The following is a 22,907-nucleotide window of genomic DNA, read 5'->3' as shown; positions in this document are numbered from 1 at the left end:
GTTGACTGTTGTAATTAGGTCTTGCGTGTCTCTATTGAGCTTCTTACTGGATGTCCTGTCCTTCTCCGAAAGTGGTGTGTTGAAGTCTCCTACTATAATTGTGGAGGTATCTATCTCGCTTTTCAATTCTGTTAAAATTTGATTTATGTATGTTGCAGCCCTGTCATTGGGTGCATAAATATTTAATATGGTTATGTCTTCCTGATCAATTGTCCCTTTTATCATTATATAGTGTCCTTCTTTATCCTTTGTGGTGGATTTAAGTCTAAAGTCTATTTTGTCAGAAATTAATATTGCTACTCCTCTTCTTTTTTGCTTATTGTTTGCTTGATATACTTTTTTCCATCCTTTGAGTTTTAGTTTGTTTGTGTCTCTAAGTCTAAGGTGTGTCTCTTGTAGGCAGCATATAGATGGATCGTGTTTCTTTATCCAGTCTGTAAGTCTCTGCCTCTTTATTGGTGCATTTAGTCCATTTACATTCAGGGTAATTATAGATAAATAAGTTTTTAGTGCTGTCATTTTGATGCCTTTTTATGTGTGTTGTTGACAATTTCATTTTTCCACACACTTTTTTGTGCTGAGGCGTTTTTCTTAGTAAATTGTGAGATCCTCATTTTCATAGTGCTTGACTTTATGTTAGTTGAGTCGTTACGTTTTTCTTGGTTTTTGTCTTGAGTTATAGAGTTGTTATACCTTTTTGTGGTTACCTTATTATTTACCCCTATTTTTCTAAGTAAAAACCTAACTTGTATTGTTCTATATCGCCTTGTATCACTCTCCATATGGCAGTTCAATGCCTCCTGTATTTAGTCCCTCTTTTTGATTATTGTGATCTTTTACCTATTGACTTCCATGATTCCCCGTTATGTGTATTTTTTTTTTAATTAATCTTAATTTGTTTTTGTGATTTCCCTATTTGAGTTGATATCAGGACGTTCTGTTTTGTGACCTTGTGTTGTGCTGATATCTGATATTATTGGTTCTCTGACCAAACAATATCCTTTAGTATTTCTTGTAGCTTTGGTTTGATTTTTGCAAATTCTCTAAACTTGTGTTTGTCTGTAAATATCTTAATTTCGCCTTCATATTTCAGAGAGAGTTTTGCTGGATATATGATCCTTGGCTGGCAGTTTTTCTCCTTCAGTGTTCTGTATATGTCATCCCATTCCCTTCTTGCCTGCATGGTTTCTGCTGAGTAGTCAGAACATATTCTTATTGATTCTCCCTTGAAGGAAACCTTTCTTTTCTCCCTGGCTGCTTTTAAAATTTTCTGTTTATCTTTGGTTTTGGTGAGTTTGATGATAATATGTCTTGGTGTTTTTCTTTTTGTATCAGTCTTAAATGGGGTCCGATGAGCATCTTGGATAGATATCCTTTCGTCTTTCATGATGTCAGGGAAGTTTTCTGTCAGGAGTTCTTCAACTATTTTCTCTGTGTTTTCTGTCCCCCCTCCCTGTTCTGGGACTCCAATCACCCGCAGGTTATCCTTCTTGATAGAGTCCCACATAATTCTTAGGGTTTCTTCATTTTTTTTAATTCTTTTATCTGATTTTTTTTCAGCTATGTTGGTGTTGATTCCCTGGTCCTCCAGATGTCCCAGTCTGCATTCTAATCGCTCGAGTCTGCTCCTCTGGCTTCTTAGTGCGTTGTCTAATTCTGTAATTTTATTGTTAATCTTTTGGATTTCTACATGTTGTCTCTCTATGGATTCTTGTAACTTATTAATTTTTCCACTATGTTCTTGAATAATCTTTTTGAGTTCTTCAACAGTTTTATCGGTGTGTTCCTTGGCTTTTTCTGCAGTTATCCTAATTTCATTTGTGATATCATTAAGCATTCTGTAAATTAGTTTTTTATATTCTGTATCTGATAATTCCAAGATTGTATCTTCATTTGGGAAAGATTTTGATTCTTTTGTTTGGGGGGTTGGAGAAGCTGTCGTGGTCTGCTTCTTTAAGTGGCTTGATATGGATTGTTGTCTCCGAGCCATCACTGGGAAACTAGTTTTTCCAGAAAATCCGCTAAAAAAAAAATGCAGTCAGATCCCTATCAGAGTTCTCCCTCTGGCTCAGGCTATTCAGATGTTAATGAAGCCGCCTGGGGAGGGTGGGGGAGAGAACAGAGAGATAGGAGAGTAGTACCTCAGAATATAGCCAGAGTTGCTTGTCTTGCTTGGAATGACTATTATATCTGAGATTCCCGCGGGCGCGTCGCCTATGTGTGCTGGCTGTGTGGAGGTTGCCCCTGAGGGGTCTGGCCCGCTGGAGTCACGGTCAGATCCTCCGCTTCCAGCCCCACGCCCAGCGTCAAGGCTCCCCTACTGGGATGATGCACTCTCGACTCCAAAATCAGTCGCTGCCTCCCGGGGACTTCTCGTCCCTCCAGCCGCGTGGCCGTGCCGCCTCCGAGAACCAGTTGGGCCTTCTCCCGGGGTTAGTTCAGATGGGTGGAGCAGCTCCCTGTGCTTGTGCCGTGACCGAGTGTCCCGGCTGGGACGCTGTTCTCCCCACTCCAATACCAGTCGCTGCCTCCCGGGGACTTCTCTTACTGGCTGCGTCCCATGCCGCCCGCGTGACCCGGCTGGTCCCCTTCCCGGGGTTAGTTCAGGGGGGTGGAGCAACTCTCCATGTTTATGCCGTACCTGCGTCCAGTCCAAATCCCTGCGGGACGGTTCCCCGGCTCAGACGCTGCTCTTTCTGCTCCAAGACCAGTCACTGCCTCCCGGGGACTTCTCCTACCGGCTGCGTCCCACACCACCCGTGGAACCGGCTGGTCCCCCTCCTGGGGTTAGTTCAGGGGGGTGGAGCAGCTCTCTGTGCTTGTGCCGTACCTGACTGGTACGCTGGGTCCAGGCTCTGGAAACAATGGCTGCTTCCCCGTATTAGTTCGTTGTCCGTCTGTAAATCTGTGTTTGTTGTTCAGGGTTCGTAGATTGTTATGTATGTGATCGATTCACTTGTTTTTCCGTGTCTTTGTTGTAAGAGGGATCCGAGGTAGCATCTGCCTAGTCCGCCATCTTGGCTCCGCCCCCTCCAGAGCCTCGTTTTTTCATCAATACTTAATATGTTGGTGGTGGTGTTTTGCGTATTTCTATCGCTACCTCATGTTGTTACCAATTGCCCACCTGACACAAAGGGTCCTTGTCTTTTCCCGAGTAAGAATACACGCGAAAGACAAACTCTAGCTTCAGCAAGCTTTATTTTGCTTGAGTCAAGCAAAAGGATTCAGCGAGGATCTAAGCCTCTCCAAAAGACTGACTCGAAAAGGGAAGCTAGGCTAGGGCTTATATGGGTTCCGTGGAGACAATAGAGTAATGAATATTTAGTGGGCTTCTTTCAAGGGGTGGGTACTTCTCAGGATGGCAGTGCATGTTAATTAGGTTGCCCGCATCTGGAATCCAAGATGGAACCTGCTGATATTCAAGATGGACTCCTCTCAGCAGCCCTTGGCATTACTTATGGGATATAGCGCAAGCACACTGATCTTTGGCAGTGCATCACCATCTTCGGAGGGCTAAGGAAGGTTAAGCCGCAGTCACAGTTTGTTCTTCTGTAAAGGGGGAAGGGACTAGAAGAAACACTAAGAAGGAGATAGTAATTCACTGGTTGTTTCAGCCTTATCTCATGTTGACAGGGTGTGGTTCTTATGGTAATCTTTTAACAGGCCTTTTGTTCAGCCAGCACAGTTGATCCTATCTATCTCAATGTCATGGATTAGCAGTGCCTTCTTTACTACTGGAGGCAAAGTCATCAACATCTTTAAGACCAGCCACACTTGAGAACCATTTATAAAACTCATCCTTAGAATTTTGCTTCTCTAGAACCGCTCTCAGTACCAAATGTCTTTGGCTGGGTTCTTTAGAGAAGCAAAACCAGTAAAGCATATAAATATATGTAGAGAGAAATTTGTATGAAGTAAATGGCTCATACGGTTTTAGAGGCTGGAATGTCCTAAGTCCTTGGGTCTCAGTGCAGCTTCTCCTGATTCACATAGCCGCAGGGCTGGCAAACCTAAGGTCAGCAAGTCAGACAGCAGGGCTCTTGGTCACAGGCTGCAAAGATCGATGAATGCCAGATTGGCAGGCAAGATGCCAGGCAAGCTGGTAACTCAGGTCCCGAGAACCAAAGGTCAGACAAACAGGAGCCAGCTGCAGGATCCAGAGCAAACAAAAGCCATGAGCCTTGCCAGAAAGTCCACCTGTCTTGGTTATATGGTGCTGCTATAACAGAAATACCACAAGTGGATGGCTTTAACAAAGAGAAATTTATTTTCTCACAGTAAGGTAGGCTAAAAGTCCAAATTCAGGGGGTTGGCTCCAGGGGAAGGCTTTCTCTCTGCTTTCTCTGTAGAGGAAGCTCTTTGTACTCAATCTTCCCCGGGTCGAGGAGCTTCTCAGGCACAGGGACCCTGGGTCCAAAGGACGCGCTCTGCTCCTGGTGCTGCTTTTTTGGTAATATGAGGTCCCCCCACTCTATGTTTGCTTCCCTTTCCATTTATCTCTTGAGAGATAAAAGGTGGTGTAGACCACACACCAGGGAAACTCCCTTTACCTTGGACAGGGAGGTGACTTGGGTAAGGGTGGTGTTACAATCCCACCCTAATTCTCTTTAACATAAAATTACAATCACAAAATGGAAGACAACCATGGAGTATTAGGAATCATGGCCTAACTAAGTTAATACACATTTTTGGGGGGACATAATTTAGCCCATGACACCACTTATATTGAATGCAGGCCACATAGTCAAGGAAATACCCTTTGAGCTGACTGGCTACTTACAGAAGATCCCATTATAGAGGTGATCATATTATATCAAATCTCATCATGAAGGTGGTCACATCATTATATGACTGCCAAACTACATCATAACTGCCAAACCACTGAGAATCATGGCCTAGCCAAGTTGACACGCAACCTTAACAGTCACAATGGGCATTACATTCTAAGAACAGCAAATGTATGGGATTAATGGAGGAAAGGGGAGGTATAGTAGGGGACAAAAGTGATGTGAATGGAGAGAGTGTAATGGGGTAGTGCAGGAGATTGAAGGAGATGTAATTCCATGAACAGAGGGAGGGGCAAGGGCAGAGGGTGTGCTTCCTTACCAGTGAAGTCCTGGTGGTATAGAATCTAACCTCAGGAAGTTAAGAGGAAAGGGAGTAATGTTTGGAAGAAGCTGGCACGTGGATTTAACAACAACCCACTGAAAGTGCCATTGTTTAAACACAGGAATAACCTGGGTGGTGGGTCACTGTCCCTGACCTCTCAGGTATCTTTGGAATGAAACTCTCCCTTTGTCTTTTTCCAGGCCTACGCCCTTGTTAATCTTCATTGGTGGAGGTTAAGAAGTGATCTTTGAGAACTAACCCCTTAGATCTGGTAGGTTTTTGCTTGTCTTATTTCTCTACCTTAATATCTCAAGATTCTGGTAAATTATAGACAATAAGGATGGGGCTCTGGACACCAAGATGAAAGGGATAAGAAAATTCTCTCTAATGCTACTCTTGTTCTGAATTAGCTCATCCGGTAGCGTATTAGGTTTACGTGTGATTCTTGCAATTCAGCTAATCAGCGTAGATACCCAGCCACCCAGTGCCATCAATAGCAGCCAAAAATCCAGCCAAGGTGAGCTGGATAGAAGTCCAGCATATAAAGAATCTTATTAATGGGAATTACTATGTATTAATTTTTAATTCATTCAACAAATCTTGTTAAGTACCCGTGCTTTGCTAGACTCTGTTCTTTGTACTGCTGATGCAGTTTGAACAAAATAAACAACAATCCCTGTCCTTTGAGTTTACATTCTACTAGACAGACAATTTTCTAGAATCAAGATAAATAAGTAAAGTTTATGTTAGATGGTGATAAGTGCTTTAAGGTGAAAACAAAAATCACGAGAGAGACAGAATTTGAGTTGGAAGTTCTTTCAAATATTTGAGAACCTTGCTTAAAAGGAGACTTGAACAGAGGAACACACGTGAAGGCGGGGAAGAGCCGGATGGACATACAGAGCATTCGTGTTAGAGGAAACAGCAACTATGAAGGCCCACTTGTTAGCCGCTGTAGAGTCAGCTTGTGGCAACCGCACGCTCAGTGGGACAAAACACTGCCCGGTCCTGGGCCATCCTTGCAGTCTGTCGTGGATTGCGCTGTTGTGATCCATGAGGGTTTCACTGACTGATTTTCCAGAAGTAGATCACCAGGCCTTTCTTTCTAGTCTGTCTTTGTCTGGAAGCTTTGCTGAAACCTGTTCATCATCATAGCAACATGCAGGCCTCTACTGACACTTTTACCACTGAACCACCATTGTCCTCATAAGGGCCCTAAGTATGGTAAAAGTGTTTGGTGCATTCTGGAAACAGCAGGGAATTAGTGTGACCAGACTCAGTGGGTCGGGGAGAGGAGTATGAGATGATTACTGCAGGGTGATATGTGGGGTGGGTGCCAGTGGTCTTGCAGGCCCTTGGGAGGACTTGACCTTCTACTCTGAGTGAATCAGAAAGCCATTGGAGGGTTTTGAGCAGAGGAGTGATACAGTCTGTCTTGGTTTAACAGGCTTACTCTGCCTGCCTTATGGAGAAGAGACTGAGGCGGGGTGAGGGAGGTAATGAGAAAGTCAGTCAGGACGCTGTTGCAGTTAAGTTTAGTGGAGAAGTCAGAGTTGAAGGGAGAAAGATAGCAGACATCAGAGGATGGATTATAGTTCAGGTTGTGAGTCAAGATGAGATTACCAGGAGAGCTCACTCTTAATGTGTTCTGTCAGGCATGCGTTGACATTGCATTGTGCCATTTATTGATTGTGTGTCGATACTTTTACTGTATCCTTTGAATTTGATGTCTCTTTTCTTTGAGTTGGAGTTGACAGAACGGCAACAGGGTTGTTTTTGTTTTGTTTTGGTTTTCTACATTAACATTTATGAAGTTTGTGTATATGAATCGAGATACATGGGTTTAATAGAATTTTTCTTCCGATCCCACTACAAAACAAGGTATCACTGAATAGTTGGTGCTTTTCAAAAAATAGCTGTTACCTAAAGTGTGTTGTTATTGTTGTCACTGGGTGCCGTTGGGTTGGTTCCAACTCAGAAAAACCCAGCGTACAGCAGAATGAAACGCACCATTCTCACAGTCGTTGATACATTTGAGTCCGTTGTTGCAGCCAATGTGTCAGTTCATCTCATCGAGGGTCTTCCTCTTTTTCACTGACCCACTACTTTACCAAGCATGATGTCCCTCTGCAGTGACTGGTCCCTCCTGATAATACATCCAAAGTAAATAACACAAAGTTTTGCCATCCTTGCTTCTAGGGAACATTTTGACTGTACACCTTAAGTGTAGGAAATACAAAATTTTACCTCTTTTTTGGTGAAATTTTGGTGGGTTTTTAGGTACAGAAACACATTTAAAAGTTCTGAAACTTGCCAAAGACGACACAACTGGTATGTGATGGCTTTAGAATTCCAACTCAGTCTTCTCTGAGTCCAAAGCCCATGTTTTTAAACACTGCACAATGATCCCTGTGTAAAAATACTCGTTCTTTTTCCTAGTGATTGTTGAAGGTTTTTTGTGTGTTTTTAGCATTCTTCAAATATTTATTGATCTGAAAAAGGACATTTTTCTAGTTTGCCGAGGGTTTGGAAAATAAGAAAGCTAGGATAATTACATTGAAGTTACTAGTCCAGCCTTTGAGATCAGTTAAAATAGTATTACATTTTTAGGGATTTGATGGAGGGCTTGGTTAACAGAGCAAAATTTCCTGGAAGACTTGATGTTGTAGCTTTTTAATTTTTTTTTTTATAACAGGAGAAATCATAATCAGTGTAGTGCAAAGTAATGATTTTGGAGTTACAGATCTGATTTTGTAATGACAGATTTTAAGCTGTCATGTACTCTCTTTTGTGTCTTACTATCCTTATCTGTAAAATATGAATTAAATAATACATTTTACTGTACTTACTGATGTCGTGTGTTTGTACTTAGGTGGCGATTTATATAAAGGAAGCCTTGGGACTTGTTGTGACCATACCCTCCAAGCAAAAAAAATGGAGCAACCATCTGTGCTATGTGAGGAAGAACAAGAGCCGGAACCACAGAAAAGCGTAAAAGAAACCACACAAGTGAATGATGAAGATTCTGAACTGATCTTTGTTGGGGTGGAACATGTAAATGAAGATGCTGAGCTGATCTTCGTTGGCGTCACTTCACAATCAAAACCAGTCGTTTCAACCATTTTGAACAGAGCCACCCCAGGTTCATATTCACGGAGGAGAAAGTATGGTCACCTCAGACAAGATCCTCCTTGCAGTATCTCGCAGCCTTCAAGTCATATGACCCCAGCATCAAAAGTGGCGACTCTCTCACCAGTTTCTCCATCTGAAGTGAGATCAACAGATAGTCCTATTATTATTGAGCCCTCGTCTAATCCTGATTATAAAAATAACTCGCCACAAGTCAAGCCTAATAGCGCTTCGGAGTTATGCTCTCCTTTGATTAGGTTCACAAGTTCATTGCAGCATCCAGGAGGAGCAGCATTTTCTGTAGGAGGTGTGAATGAAGGGCGTCGTGTGTCAAAGCAACTTTCCACTTCCGAAGTGAACAGCACAAATCCCAAAAGGCCTAAACTCAGTGATGGAGTCCCAGGGGGACATTCTTTAGCTTTGTCCTCCTTAGGTATCTCTCCTACAAGGAACGTGCAGCAAAATATACCCTCAAAAGATATTTATACCTCACTAAGCCGTGTTCAGAATAGAGCACCTTTTCCAACAGCTTTTCCAAAGGACAGTGCCAATTTTAAGACCTTAAATCTGGATAGAGAAAACGGGGGACGGGCAAAAACAGACTTTTCAAGAATAGCAAGTGAAAACAAGACCTTTGATTCCCAGGAAGGAAACCTGATTGTGTTACTTCCTGACTTCTACTATGGACATAGTGAAGGAAATGGGCAGCCAGAAGAGAAGACTTTTACAAACTTTAAGTGCCTCAGCTGCCTGAAAGTTCTAAAGAATGTGAGGTTTATGAACCACATGAAACACCATTTGGAACTCGAGAGGCAGAGGAGTAACAGCTGGGACAGCTACACCATCTGCCAGCACTGCAACCGGCAGTTTCTCACTCCCTTCCAACTGCAGCGCCACATTGAAAGTGTGCACGTCAGCCAGGACCCCTCCACGGTTTGTAAAATCTGCGAGCTGTCATTCGAAACAGACCACGTTCTCTTACAACACATGAAGGACACACACAAGCCAGGTGAAATGCCCTATGTGTGCCAAGTTTGCAATTACAGATCGTCGGCCTTTGCTGACGTGGAAACCCATTTTAGATCCCGCCATGAAAACACTAAGAATTTGCTTTGTCCATTTTGTCTCAAAATTTTCAAAACTGCAGTACCCTACATGTGTCATTATACGGGGCACAGGGAAAAGAGCGTTCACCAGTGTTCCAAATGCCGACTACAGTTTTTGACCTTCAAGGAGAAAATGGAGCATAAGACCCAGTGTCATCAAATGTTTACGAAGCCTAAGCAACTACAAGGATTACCGCCTGAAACAAAAGTTGTTATTCAGGTGTCGCCAGCACCTCCTCATCTGGGATCAGCAGGAGTGGCATCCATCACTGTGAGTTCGTCTGAACTGCCACCCCTGGGCCTAAAAGAATTGCCAGGAAAACCCATTAATTCTAGTTTGTGTAAATCTCAAGGGTTTCAGTCCAAGTCAAAAGCCCCAATAAAGCGAAAACCACAAAGCGCACATTTGTCGATAGCACCAAATGAATAGAAACCAATGAGTCATTCATGAGTTTCTTAAATTCATGATGTGCAACATTTCTTGGTCTGAAGTGTTATTTTAAAATATATTGTCTGATTTTCATGTTTTTTTTTTTTTTTTTTTAATCTGGTTTAATACGTAAAAGGTTTTTGTGTGAGAGAGAGAGAGGGAAAAAAAAGTTGTATTGGTTATTTTTTGTTATGCCTGAGCTTGCAAGTTCTTACTTCTGTATATAGAATCTGTGGAGTTTTTCAAATACTTCACTGTATTTTCAACTTTTTCCATGCATCGAAGATTTCAGTATTAACTCTAGTCTGACAGGAATGGCTTTGCTAAGGGGCGAGGCCTGGCCCTGTTTGCTCCTGAACACCCAGAAGTGCCTCTGCTGTGCTTGCCCAAGATAAGCTAGTTCTGAAAGCCTGGGTGTCCAGAAGCTGATGAGAAGCTTGGCATGAAGGGGCCCAGGCAACGCAGTGCTTAGGGAGGAACAATGGCTCCTTGTCCAATTGAGGGAGAAGCACACATTCACTTAGGTTTTGGAGCCAATATAAAAAGAATACTGAAATATATATGTATATTTTTAAGTATCTTTTTTTAACCCAAGAACATGAAAGGGTGCAAAACCATTCAAAATAAACGGCTCGAAGGTCACTGGGTGGCGCAAACAGCTTGTACTTGTAACAAAAAGGTGGCAGTTTGAACCCACCCAGTGGCACCAGGGAAGAAACAGCCCTGGCCATCTGCTTCTGTAAAGATTATACTCAAGAAAACTCTAAAGAACAGTTTTACTCTGTCACACATGGGATCTCCAAAGTCACAAACCAACAAACGAAAATAAGACGAACAACAAAGTTAAAGGTTTGGGAGGGGTTTGTCTGTTTTGATGTTGTTCCTGCAGATATCAAACAATGGCTGTGTATCACTGGCTTCAGATGAAGCAGCGGCATAAGTTAATAGAATGGGGCCTGGTGCCAGTGGGCCTCCTGTTGAGTGATCTAAAGGGGATACCCATTAGTCCACTCCCCCTCTCCCTCTGGCTGGCCTTTGGTGGAGAATTCCTCTCACTCTGCAGGCAGTTAGAACAAGTAAAGGCTCCCAAGAGAAAGGAGCCCTGACTCCCATAGTTTGAAGTGGACTGAACCCATTATTTTAACTGAAAGGGACCAAACAAATGATGCCTGCCCAGTTCACAGACTGGGTTAAGTTTAGTCTCCCACTGGTAAGTTGGAATGGGGTTTGTCCAAGAACAGTAGATAGAATGGATAAAAATAGAAAGCCCAACATGACTAAAACTCATAACATGGATTTTCCTTAGATTTTTCTGTGCACATGTATCTTAACTCTAATTGACATGTGCAATTTTGTATCTTGCCTTGGACATGAATGTATTACAGTTAACAGTAATTATTCATATGTATGAATAATTTCCATATTAAACTGATACTGAGTTTGGGCCTTGACGCACGCTAGTGTGCAAGAAATAGCCCGCGTATTTCAATAAATATTAAGCCTTAGAGTTACTGTCCCTCAGCACTGTCGGGAATCTAATCTCTGCTATAGGGGAACCACTTCTGCTTGCCCTCCGCCAGAGCTCTTTCACAGAACTGGGGAGGGCCCTCTGAGTGTTGGTTCCTGAATATCAGCAGTCTTGGCTGCTTCTGTGGTTCCCAGTGTTGAGTCTCCCTAGGTATGTTCTAGCACCATACCTGCATCCTCTACCCCTGACCGAGGTGCCCAGCAGCCTCTGTGTACCACTCAAGCAGTCTGGGATTCTGGCCCTAGACATAGGCCTGGAGAAATCTCCCTTTTTTCCCTTGCTTTCTCCTCTCCTCTAAAGGCACCTTACCTGTCTCCACTCCTTTCTTCCCTCCCCAATCTAGTTCACTTTCCTGAAGTTTCACAAAAAGCTGGGAAATATACATCAAGAGTTCAGCTTCCCTCTTAGAATCTAGGGAAGAAGGACTACAGATAACAAAGTGTTTTGAGTGTATTGTGTAAATTTGAGATAATTTAGTGTAGATCCTGTTTTATTTATTTGTTCAGTACTTGATTGATTTGTACCTTGAATGTTTTACTAGGCCTTTCAGTCTGCATGGGCCAAGGCACTTTCCTAAAATTTAAGCCTGAGCTCTTTGTTTAGGTGTAGAAAGGTTATTTTCCCCTAAGTATTTGAAACCACTGTGTCTCTTCTATTTGTTGTGCTCTCAGGTGGAAGCTCTTACTGTGTATAAATAGATCTGCAGATTTTTGCGTACTTACGTCCCTTTTGGTGGTATATGTGTTTTTGTGGTTGCTTAGTATTATAACACTATTACTGTTGTTTGGTACTCCCCTGATGTGTTGTTTGCTACTTCCCTGATGCATACTCTTAGGGAGTACAAATTGTCTTTCATTGCCAACTACAGGTTCCAGTAATCTGGCTCCTGCCTACCTCTTCTCTGGCTTTCATTCTCTGCCTTGCTTCTCTCCTACTCTCCCTACTGGTACAGTGTTTTCTGACACACTGACCTTGCTTTTCCTCAAGCAAACTACACTTCTCCATTCAGAGACTTTGAATGCTCTTTCCCTAGGCCTGCATGGCTTGCTACCTCACTTAATCGTTCAGTACTACCTTTGCTTCATTGAGCTTCAACAATGTCCTCATAATGACACTGGCAGTGAAATCTCTCTTCTTTTACCCTTACTTTCTCCTCCACTTTAAAGGCACTTTACCTCTCTCCGCTCTTTCTTCTCTCCCCGGTCTGGTTACATTTCCTGAACTTTCACGAAAAGCTGGGAGGAGATAATCATCAAGGGCTTGGCATCTCTCTTAGAAATGAGCTAGCCTGAATCAGTTTCTGTGCCTGCGAGCAAAAGAAGATATAGTGAGTCGTTTCAGGACCTTTCTCTGTTTTTCTACTGATATCGCTGTATTTTTTTAATGCAACGTCACTTTGTTTTGTTTACAAATGTTTGAATATTGAGTATCTGTCAAAATTACTATTTTATTATTGTCCTTCTCTTTGTGGATTTCCTTGTCTATTGGCTTGCTTGTTTATTCAGATAAAATTTATTGTTATTAATCTTGCCAAAATTGTAAGGAAAATAGCAGTGATAATAGTAAAATGTTTTGTGAATAAAATATTGTCTTTCCATCAATAACAAGGCATGTTTTTAGTTTTTTTTTTTTCATTTTTTATTTAGCGTCACTATATAAACTCTTTGCCTTCCTGCCAGTTATGTTATTTTCAGTCCCATTGAATTGGTCACAACTTCCAAACAATTGTGAGTATGATAGAGTTAACTGACTTTTTAAAAAGTACGTGGTTGGTCACTATGCAAAAATCGGCATTATATTGAATGCAAGCCACACGCCCAGATAAACTCCCTTTCAATTGATTGACTGCTCACATCCGATCACAAAGTGGGAGGCAGCCACATCAGATCATAAAATGGAAGATGACTACAACATTACGTAACTGCCGAACTGCTGAGAACCATAGCCCAGGCAAGGTGACACATAACCTTAACCACCACAGCCGGGGTTACTCTCACCTCATACCTCAACATTCGTTACTGCCACATATACATTGTTAATGGGCAAGATAGTCAAACAGTAGATTTTTTTACTCTTCTTGTAAAGGCAAAATTTCAGATAACAAGATAGTAAGTGAGGAGTGGGTGAAATAATATACTGCCAACTGTTAAATTTTTGTACCGTAATAAATGTGATTGTGTGAGAGAATGTTCTTAATCTTAGGAAATAGATACTGTACAGATATTTAGGGCTGTGGAAGTGTCATGATGCAACTTACTCTCAAATGGTTCAGGAAAAAATAATAGAAGCAACCAACAGTCAACGAATGAATGGACAAATATTATATGATCCCATTTATATGAAATACCTAGAATAGACAAATGTATAGAGACTAAAATTTACTAGTAGGTGATAGAAAAATTTGGAAACCAATACTGCTGATGGTTGCACAGTATGATAAGCATAATCAATGTCACTGAACTGTACGTGAGAAGAATGTTCAAATGTCAAGTTTTTCGTTCCATATTTACCACAATTAAAAAAAGTTGAAATGGCTAAAAAAAAAAGTAGATGTGAGAAGCTGACGTGTACAATATGAAGTACATGAAGAGAGCCGAGGCAGAATATTTCATGTCTCGGCTCTGTGTGAGGTAAAATAGGGACTGTATTTGTAGTTGGGTTTAAAAAAAAAAAACACAAGCAAACAATCAAAACTTGCCACGTCCATAGCTTGAAATGTGTTCAGGTTCATGATGATTTCCTTCTGACTTGGTTCCAAATCACTCGTGACTTTTCAGATACACACACACACACACACACACACAAAAGCGTGGTTGTAATGAGAAGTTTCTTTGCCATTAAAGATAATGAGTATATTGCTTACAGAATTAACTTTCTATTTCTGCTTTAGAATCTTTAAAGATAATTATTGTGTAGTTTTATTAGATAGTTTACACCATCTATTGAGGTAATCATTTAATTTTTCTTTATTAACCAAAGGTTTTGCTTGGCTGCATTCACAAATTTTCTATTAGAAATCTTCCTTTCTTGAAGCAAAAGTAGCCCCCCTTGGGGTAGAACATGACTCTGACTACTCAGAATCCCATTCTGTTTCTCATTTCTGCCGTAGACGCTTGTTTTCTCTTCCCCTCATCAGATTTGTCACAGGTTTTCTATGTTTCTGATTGACTTTCTCAAAGAAGGAGCCTTTGGTTTAAGTTATCATCGCAACTAGTTTTGTTTTCATTGTTCTCTATTTTTATTTTTATTCATTAGCTTCCATCTGCTTTCTTTAGGATTGTTCTCCTTGTACCCTTTTATTTTAAAAGCTTTATTTTTCTTTAATAGGATTTAAGACCTTAACTGCCTCTGTGTACAGCTTGACTGAATTCCAAAGATTTTTATTAATATTACTTTCATTTTTATTAAAATTTTCACTATCTCTATATATAGATGTGTATATATTTTTAGCAAGTTTAGAATTCTAAAGATTTTAGAGTTTTGCATGCTGAATATTTTAGTATAGTTTTACTGAGAATTAAGTTTTCCTTGGAGTTTTGAGTGTATGTGTGTGTGTACACTTGTGTCAATATAAATACTCTTTTAAGATTACTAAATGAATCATTGAGAAAAGGGCCTATCTTCTATTTCTGTGGTAAAAATACAAAATATGTTTTAAATAACTCTTCTAGGACTCTATCCCAAAAGAATGAATCTCATATAAAAGGTGGATGGAAATATTTATTTGAGAGTGATTTCTGGTAACAAAACTTGGAAACCAAACTGTAGATCACTCAAACAAATTGTTAAATATATAGTTTTGGAGCCCTGGTGGCGCAGTGGTTAAGAGCTTGGCTGGTAACCAAAATGTCGACAGTTTGAATCCGCCAGCCGCTCCTTGGAAACCCTAAGGGGCAGTTCTGCTCTGTCCTGTAGGGTTGGTGAGTCGGAATCAACTCAACGGCAATGGGTTTGGTTTGCTTTTATACACAGTTATCAAAAAGTAATGACTATCAAGCTATAGCAGTACCAGATTTTATTAGATTATAAAGCAAAATGAAAAAGCAAAGTTGCACGTACTACACAATTATAGTTATACATAGTAATAACTATGAAAATGATAAATGCTAAATGGCTAACAGTGGTTGAGTTTACTCGTTGAGATTATGGTGATAGTTCTTTTTTCTTTCAAATGTTATATAATTCAGTTACTTTGCCTTAAAAAAATTTTATATGAATAAATGAAAAAAAAGTAGATTCTATTTCAGTGGGTATCCCTCTTAGACTTTTTCCTTCCTGGTAAACTCTGACCCTTGGGCTAGAACGGTTTTAAATTTTTAAAGCATTGTAAAACATAAAAAATGAGACAGAGACCCATATGTGCCCTGCAAACCCTACAATATTTACTATTTGACCCTTTGCGGAGTTTGCTGACTCCTGCTCTAGGTTATGAGTTAGGACTTTGACTTATCTGTACCTTTGCCTTGTATTTCTCTGTGTGGGCTAGTGCCCTAGAAGAGTTTTGGTTGTAAGTGGGCTGCGGCTAGAATTCCCTGATCCTATGAGTCAGAATTGACTTGATGGCAGCGGTTTTGGTATCCAGTGATAAGGAGGGAGTCCAGAACACTAGAAAAAGATGTCTAGACAATGACATACAGGAAATGCCTGTGTATGTGTGTGTGCACGTGTGTGTGTTCACATAAAGCACGTGTGCAAATGACGCCTCAATACCTACCATGTTCCCATGTTTTCTGATGAATGGGATGGTGTGCTTCTTGAAAACATCAGGAAAGGGAGTGCATCATCTATTGCTACATAACAGGTTACCATAAAACAAACAGCTTGGACCAATCATTTGTTTTACATAGCTTCTGAGAGTCAGGAACCCATGAGCTACTTCGCTGGGTTGTCCTTGTTCAGGGTCTCATAAGGTTGCGGTCAAACTGTCAGTGAGGGCTGCAGTCACCTGAAGGCTTGACAGGCTCACTGACATGGCTGTTGGCAGGACACTCCAGTTCCTTGCTGGCTTTTGGGAGGAGGCCTCAGTTCCTCCACATGGCCTCTCAACTGGGCTGCCTGAGTGTTCTCAAGGCATGGCTAGCTGGCTTCTCCAAGAGTAAATGATCAAAGAAAGTGAGCAAGGAGGCTACAGTACCATTTATGACCTAATCTCAGAAGTTATAGTCATTTCTACAATATTCTGTTCGTAAGAAATGAGTTACTAACTCCAGCCCACATGTCAAGGGGATGGGAATTAAGTGCCACCTTTGAAAAGAATATCAGAGAATTTATAGACATGATTTAAAACCACTAGGTATGTCTTCTGACCATAGATACTTTGCATACCTCCCATATGCAAAACGTACTCCCCTCCTCGCAAGGCCTCCAGAAGTTTCATCCATTACTACATTAACTTGAAGTACAGAATCTCATCATTTAATTCAGGTCCAAATGTGGATTGGCCTCCTTGGGTGCTGTTACTTATGTCTAGTTTCTCTCCATCTAAAGACCTGTGAACTGAAGAAACAAGCTTATCTCCCCACGGAGATAACCTCCATAGACACTCCTGTTCAAATTCCAGCAGGTTCATTTAGGCAGGTCAGTGATTAGGACTCAAGGCCTGGAAATGATTCTCATGACTTGGCCCTCTGCATTCTTGATTCTGCCCTATGACACTCTTCCTTTTTCATGAAAGGTAACACAGCTGAATAGTATTCTCAGCCTGCTTCCTGCTTGTAGAAGGCACAGGTTCAAAACCGACTTTGTAACTCTGGTCTTTTTGGCTTCCCTGGATGGTGCAAATTGACTCGATGGCACCTAGTTTGCTTTTTCTTTTTTTCCTTTCTGTAAAGCTAGTGACATTTCTTCAAAAAATTCTGTTAAAAACTTTGTGTGTCATGAGATTCCATCTCACTCCAACAAGGCTGGCATTAATCCAAAAAACACAAAATAATAAATGTTGGAAAGGCTGCGGAGAGATTGGAACTCTTATACACTGCTGGTGGGAATGTAAAATGGTACAACCACTTTGGAAATCTATCTGGCATTATCTTAAACAGTTAGAAATAGAACTACCATACAACCCAGAAATCCCACTCCTCCGAATATACCCTAGAGAAATAAGAGCCTTCACACAAACAGATATATGCACACCCATGTTTATTGCAGCTCTGTTTACAATAGCAAAAAGCTGGAAGCAACCAAGGTGTCCATCAACGGATGAATGGGTAAATAAATTGTGGTATATTCACACAATGGAATACTACGCATTGATAAAGAACAGTGACGAATCTATGAAACATTTCATAACATGGAGGAACCTGGAAGGCATTATGCTGAGCGAAATTAGTCAGAGGCAAAAGGACAAATATTGTATAAGACCACTATTATAAGATCTTGAGAAATAGTATAATCTGAGAAGAACACATATTTTTGTGGTTACGAGGGGAAGAGGGAGGGAGGGTGGGAGAGGGTTTTTCACTGATTAATTAGTAGATAAGAACTGCTTTAGGTGAAGGGAAGGACAATACTCAATACATGGAAGGTCAGCTCAACTGGACTGGACCAAAAGCAAAGAAGTTTCCGGGATAAAATAAATGCTTCAAAGGTCAGCGAAGCAAGGGCGGGGGTTTGGGGACCATGGTTTAAGGGGACTTCTAAGTCAATTGGCAAAATAATTCTATTATGAAAACATTCTGCATCCCACTTTGAAATGTGGTGTCTGGGGTCTTAAATGCTAACAAGCGGCCATCTAGGATGCATCAATTGGTCTCAACCCACCTGGAGCAAAGGAGAATGAAGAACACCAAGGTCACACGACAACTAAGAGCCCAAGAGACAGAAAAGGCCACATGAACCAGAGACCTACATCATCCTGAGACCAGACGAACTAATTGGTGCCCGGCCACAATCGACGACTGCCCTGACAGGGAGCGCAACAGAGAACCCCTGAGGGAGCAGGACATCAGTGGGATGCAGACCCCAAATTCGCATAAAAAGACCATACTTAATGGTCTGACTGAGACTAGAGGAATCCCGGCGGTCATGGTCCCCAAACCTTCTGTTGGCACAGGACAGGAACCATCCCCGAAGACAGCTCATCAGACATGAAAGGGACTGGACAGTGGGTAGGAGAGAGATGCTGATGAAGAGTGAGCCAATTATATCAAGTGGTCACTTGAGACTGTGTTGGCATCGCCTGTCTGGAGGGGGGATGGGAGGATAGAGAGGGTTGGAAGCTGGCAAAATTGTCATGAAAGGAGAGACTGGAAGGGCTGACTCATTAGGGGGAGAGCAAGTGGGAGTACGGAGTAAGGTGTATATAAACTTATATGTGACAGACTGACTTGATTTGTAAACGTTCACTTGAAGCTCAATAAAAGTTAATAAAAAAAAAAAGAAATTAGAAAAAAAAACAACTTTGTGTGTCTCCTGTGGACCTTGCTGGTATTCATACCAGCAAACTCCACTCTAAAACCGCAACCACAAATTTTTTCAGTAAAGTTTATCTTGGTCTTCTGCTGAGATAACTGAAGGACAGCACCCATAAGCTTCTTATAAGTGCTACTATTTGACTGAGAAAATCTCTGATGCACCCACTTAAATTATTTAGCAGGTTTTAGTCTGACTGAATGGTAGAAGCATCACCTTTGCTATTTCCTAGCCTTAACAAAGGATTTTACAGTCATACCCCCATCTTCAGACCACCCTTCTTCAGTGCCCTGGATATGATCTTTGCTTGGCAGCCATTAATTTTACCATGTTTTGCCATTTGAGAGGTTGGGAATCTTCAAAACCAGCAAGTTCTGGCTCCTTTTTGTTTAATAGTCCTTTCCTTAGCTTATTTCTCTCCAGTCACATTTTCTATAAGTAATAACAATAAACTAGGCAGTGCTTACTCTCCATAGCCAGGTGACTAAGTTAATTAAGTACATTTTCTACTTTCTACATAATTGCAGGAGATGTATGTTAACTAAGTTTTCTGCCACTACATAAGAAGCCCCTTTCCCAAGCTTCTAATACTGTGTTCCTCCCTTTTTTTGGGGGGGTGCCAAAACCCAGGCCCTCACTTCCCTTTAAACCACACTGAGGACCTCCTCAAAGTCCAGTTTTCAAAGGCTTTTAGTAATAATCTTATAGTCCTTCCAGCATCTGCCCACTGCCCACTTCCAAATTCACTCCTATATTTTAGTTATTTATTACAACATCCCCCTTCTTCCAAGTAACAATATCTGTGTTAGTTGTCTATTGCTGTATAAAATATTACCCCAAGGTGGTCAGTTTTAAAGAACAAACATTTATTATATCTTGGTTTCTAAGGGTTAGGAATTTGAGATCAGCTTAGGTGAGTGGTTCTGTCCTCTCTCATGAGGTTGTAGTCAAGATGTCGGCTGGGGCTACAGTCATCTGAAGGTGTGACTAACGCAGCTTTTGTTGTCCCCTCTGGACTGAAAAATGATTTGGGTTCTATTTTTCCCAGACCAACCTTCTCGCAAAACATTCAGTGAATTGTTTTAGCCTCCTTCCGTTCACTTTTTTCCTTTACAAGTGGCCAGCACTTAGGCTACCTTGAGAGCTAAAATGTCTATCCATTTGCTCTCCAGCCATAGATCTGGGCTCAGCCAGGGCAGGCTTATGTCTCGGTTCCTCATTTGAATCTGTCACAGTGCTGAGCACCAGAATATACCAGCCAGCAGTAGTACTCGGCTTCATCCTCAGGTTGGCCCACCGAGAGGGTGAGGGCAGCTCTGTCCACAAAAAGGGAGTTTGTTGTGTGTGTCATAAATCAGTGTCTTGGGGACTTGACTAGACTTCTATTGGAGCCAGTATGGATAGTGACCATTGGTGACCGCTTCAGTGTTGGAGGCACAGGTGAGAGTAATTGTCCCTCCTGGGATACAGTCAATGAGGGCTCCTGAGTCACCACAGTCTGAGAACTGGCCCCTAAAGTAAAAATAGACACAAGTTAGGAATGATGAGGGAAGGCAAAGGGACAGCTCCGAAGGCCAGTCTCTGAAATTTTCATGAACCTGGGCGATGAGTGAGGAGGAGGAGGAGGAGGAGAGGAGTCCAGGCCATGGTGTGGAGGTTCCAAGAACCCTCTGGCCCCATACCTGGTATCGAACTCTCTAATGGCTCTTTTATCTCCTCCTCACCTTCTTGTGTAAAGAGCAGCTGAGTGTTTGTGTGGTGCTTTATGCAAATTTGAGCCCCTAACCACCAACCCTTTATTCTGAAACCCCTCCCTCCAATTCTGGGTCGTCAGCCCTGTGAGCAGCTCCACTGGCCTGAGGAGGCCTGAGGGGGCAGGGAGAGGTTGTGAGCTCTGGGTTTCCTGCAAGAGGAAACAGCAGCTGTAACATCTTTACCCTGAACTGTGAGCAAATGTCCAGGGTCCATTAAATGTAAGCCTTGAGTTTCTTTCAGGCTTCTGAGAAGATCCACACCACCACCTGGTAGCTCCTAAGGGCAGAATATATGTGGCACACTCATTCATTTATAGACAATGGTTAAGAGCTCGGCTGCTAACCAAAAGTCGGCGTTCGAATCCACCAGCCGCTCCTTGAAAACCCTATGGGGCAGTTCTACTGTGTCCTGTAGGGTTGCTAGGAATCGGAATTGACTTGATGGCACACAGCATTGTTTAAATCTTTTTTTTTTGACATGTTCACTGTATTTGCCAGGTCAATTGCAATCTTTGCTTGTCTATTCTTTGCTCATTCCTGTTTGTACTTCTTTCTTTAGTGTAGATAATTCTGTCTGTATTTCGATTTCAGTTTAACTGGTCTTCATTGTTTATCTGAGTGTTTTGAATGACTAAAGAAATTATATTCATGACCATCTGACTCTTAAGGTTATATATTTTGAACCTCAAATTGAATAAACAGCTGATTTAAGGCAAGACTTATTTTAAAAATTCACTGTAGAGACCTTTAAATGGAAAATACAGACACATGACCAAAGACTGATGATTAAAAGTTTTACGGCCAGATCTGTGCCAGTCTTGCACAGATAAGGCTCTGGGAAAGTGAGACTCAGAAGTTAAATAGAGGAGCATTTACAAGCTGAAAAGCACAAACTGTGTCTGAATTTAGAACAGCAGTGTCTCCTAGTGTTGCTCCTGGATAGGAGAAACCAGAGCTTAGGATGAGGCCTTCTGTGAGCTCTGTGCCTCTGAGGCTTTTGCTGTGTGTGTTTTCCTGGTTTCAGTGAGTCTAGGCCCTTCTATTAGCAGATGTCTAGTAGAAACCACTGTCAGCAGGCCGGTCGGCCTTGTCAGGGTCCATCTACAGAGTGAAAAGGTCATCCTAGAAAGGATTTATGAACTTAATGCACTTTGGAAGGATGGCAACGTAAGTAGGAAGCATGAAAGGGCTTGCTTTGTGACTTGGAAAATCTGGGAGGGCCCCCTTATTATTTATTCATTCGTTTATTATACTTTATTATTTTCATTAATTTTTAGCCATAGCTTTGTGTTAAGAGAATGAGATTTACAAAAATTTTGCATATGTCTTTTGAGCCAGAAATTTCAGTTTAGCAGTTTTTTACAAATGAAATGACTATTGCTATATGGAAGAAGTAGTTATAAAGAAGTTCAACAACATGCAGTTAGTAATAGAGAAAAACATGTATAGAACTGTACAATACTAGGAAAAGTAATGATCTAAGAAGGTGAAGAACACTTGAAAGCATGCAGAGATGTTGACTATGTGTTAACGAATGGGAAAAATTGGGTATAAAACAAATTGCACAGTCTGGCCCTTCACCCTTTCCTCCTGCAACCAACATTTCTTGGGAAAACAAGCAAGCACACAAAACCCTGAAAGGTTATGTTTTCAAAACTTGTGCAGTGGTTATGCCTGAACAGTGAGATTATGGGTGGGTTTTGTCTTTAGCAATAATAGTTGTTTATATTGACTATTTATTACTTCTGTTAGATTATACCAAAAACCAAAAAAAAAGCCCATTGCCGTCGAGTTGATTCCAACTCATAGCGACCGTATAGGGCAGAGTAGAACTGCCCCATAGGATTTCCAAGGAGCGGCTGGTGGATTTGAACTGCCAACCTTTTGGTTAGCAGCTGAGCTCTTAACCACTGCACCACCAGGGCTCCTTATTATAGTATACCAAAAACCAAGCCCGCTGCGGTCAAGTCGATTCCAACTCATAGCAACCCTGTAGGATGGAGCAGAAGTGCCCCATAGAGTTTCCAAGGAGCACCTGGTGAATTTGAACTGCTGACCTTTTGATTAGCAGCCGTAGTTCTTAACCACTATGCACCAGGTTTTCCATATTATAGTATATGTATGTGTGTGTGTGTATATATGTGTATATGTGTGTGTATATACATATACACATATATATACATATGTATGTAATACATTTTAAATGTTTTTAAAAGTTTTAAATAAATTTTTTCATTATAGTACTTGTTTCTAATTTTAAGTCTAGCTATCCATTTTAGGCAATAGACAGACATAGAGAATAGTTTAAAAAAATCATATAAAAACATAGACATGGAATAACCCACAGAGCCCAACCTCTCTCGTCACTTCTGGTTAACCCCTACAAGGCACCTCTAAGTCTCCTGGCCTGTTAGGTTGCTTCCAGATGAGCAGTAAAAGGA

The 22,907-nt window shown here is 41.4% G+C and overlaps 1 protein-coding gene across 1 annotated transcript; it reads left to right on the top strand.

The window, feature by feature from the left end:
* The first annotated feature begins 7,740 nt into the window (after positions 1-7,740).
* Positions 7,741-9,774, top strand: ZNF280B (zinc finger protein 280B). The gene has a single exon (XM_003419113.3). It carries the CDS (start codon positions 8,044-8,046, stop codon positions 9,772-9,774), a length of 1,731 nt encoding a protein of 576 aa, XP_003419161.1. The 5' UTR covers positions 7,741-8,043.
* The last annotated feature ends 13,133 nt before the right edge of the window (positions 9,775-22,907 follow it).

The sequence above is a fragment of the Loxodonta africana genome, chromosome 19, assembly GCF_030014295.1.
Source record: "Loxodonta africana isolate mLoxAfr1 chromosome 19, mLoxAfr1.hap2, whole genome shotgun sequence".
In the NCBI taxonomy this organism is placed as follows: Eukaryota; Metazoa; Chordata; class Mammalia; order Proboscidea; family Elephantidae; genus Loxodonta; species Loxodonta africana.
Note: the sequence above shows the minus strand (reverse complement) of the source record. Positions and strands in the feature narration are given on the sequence as shown.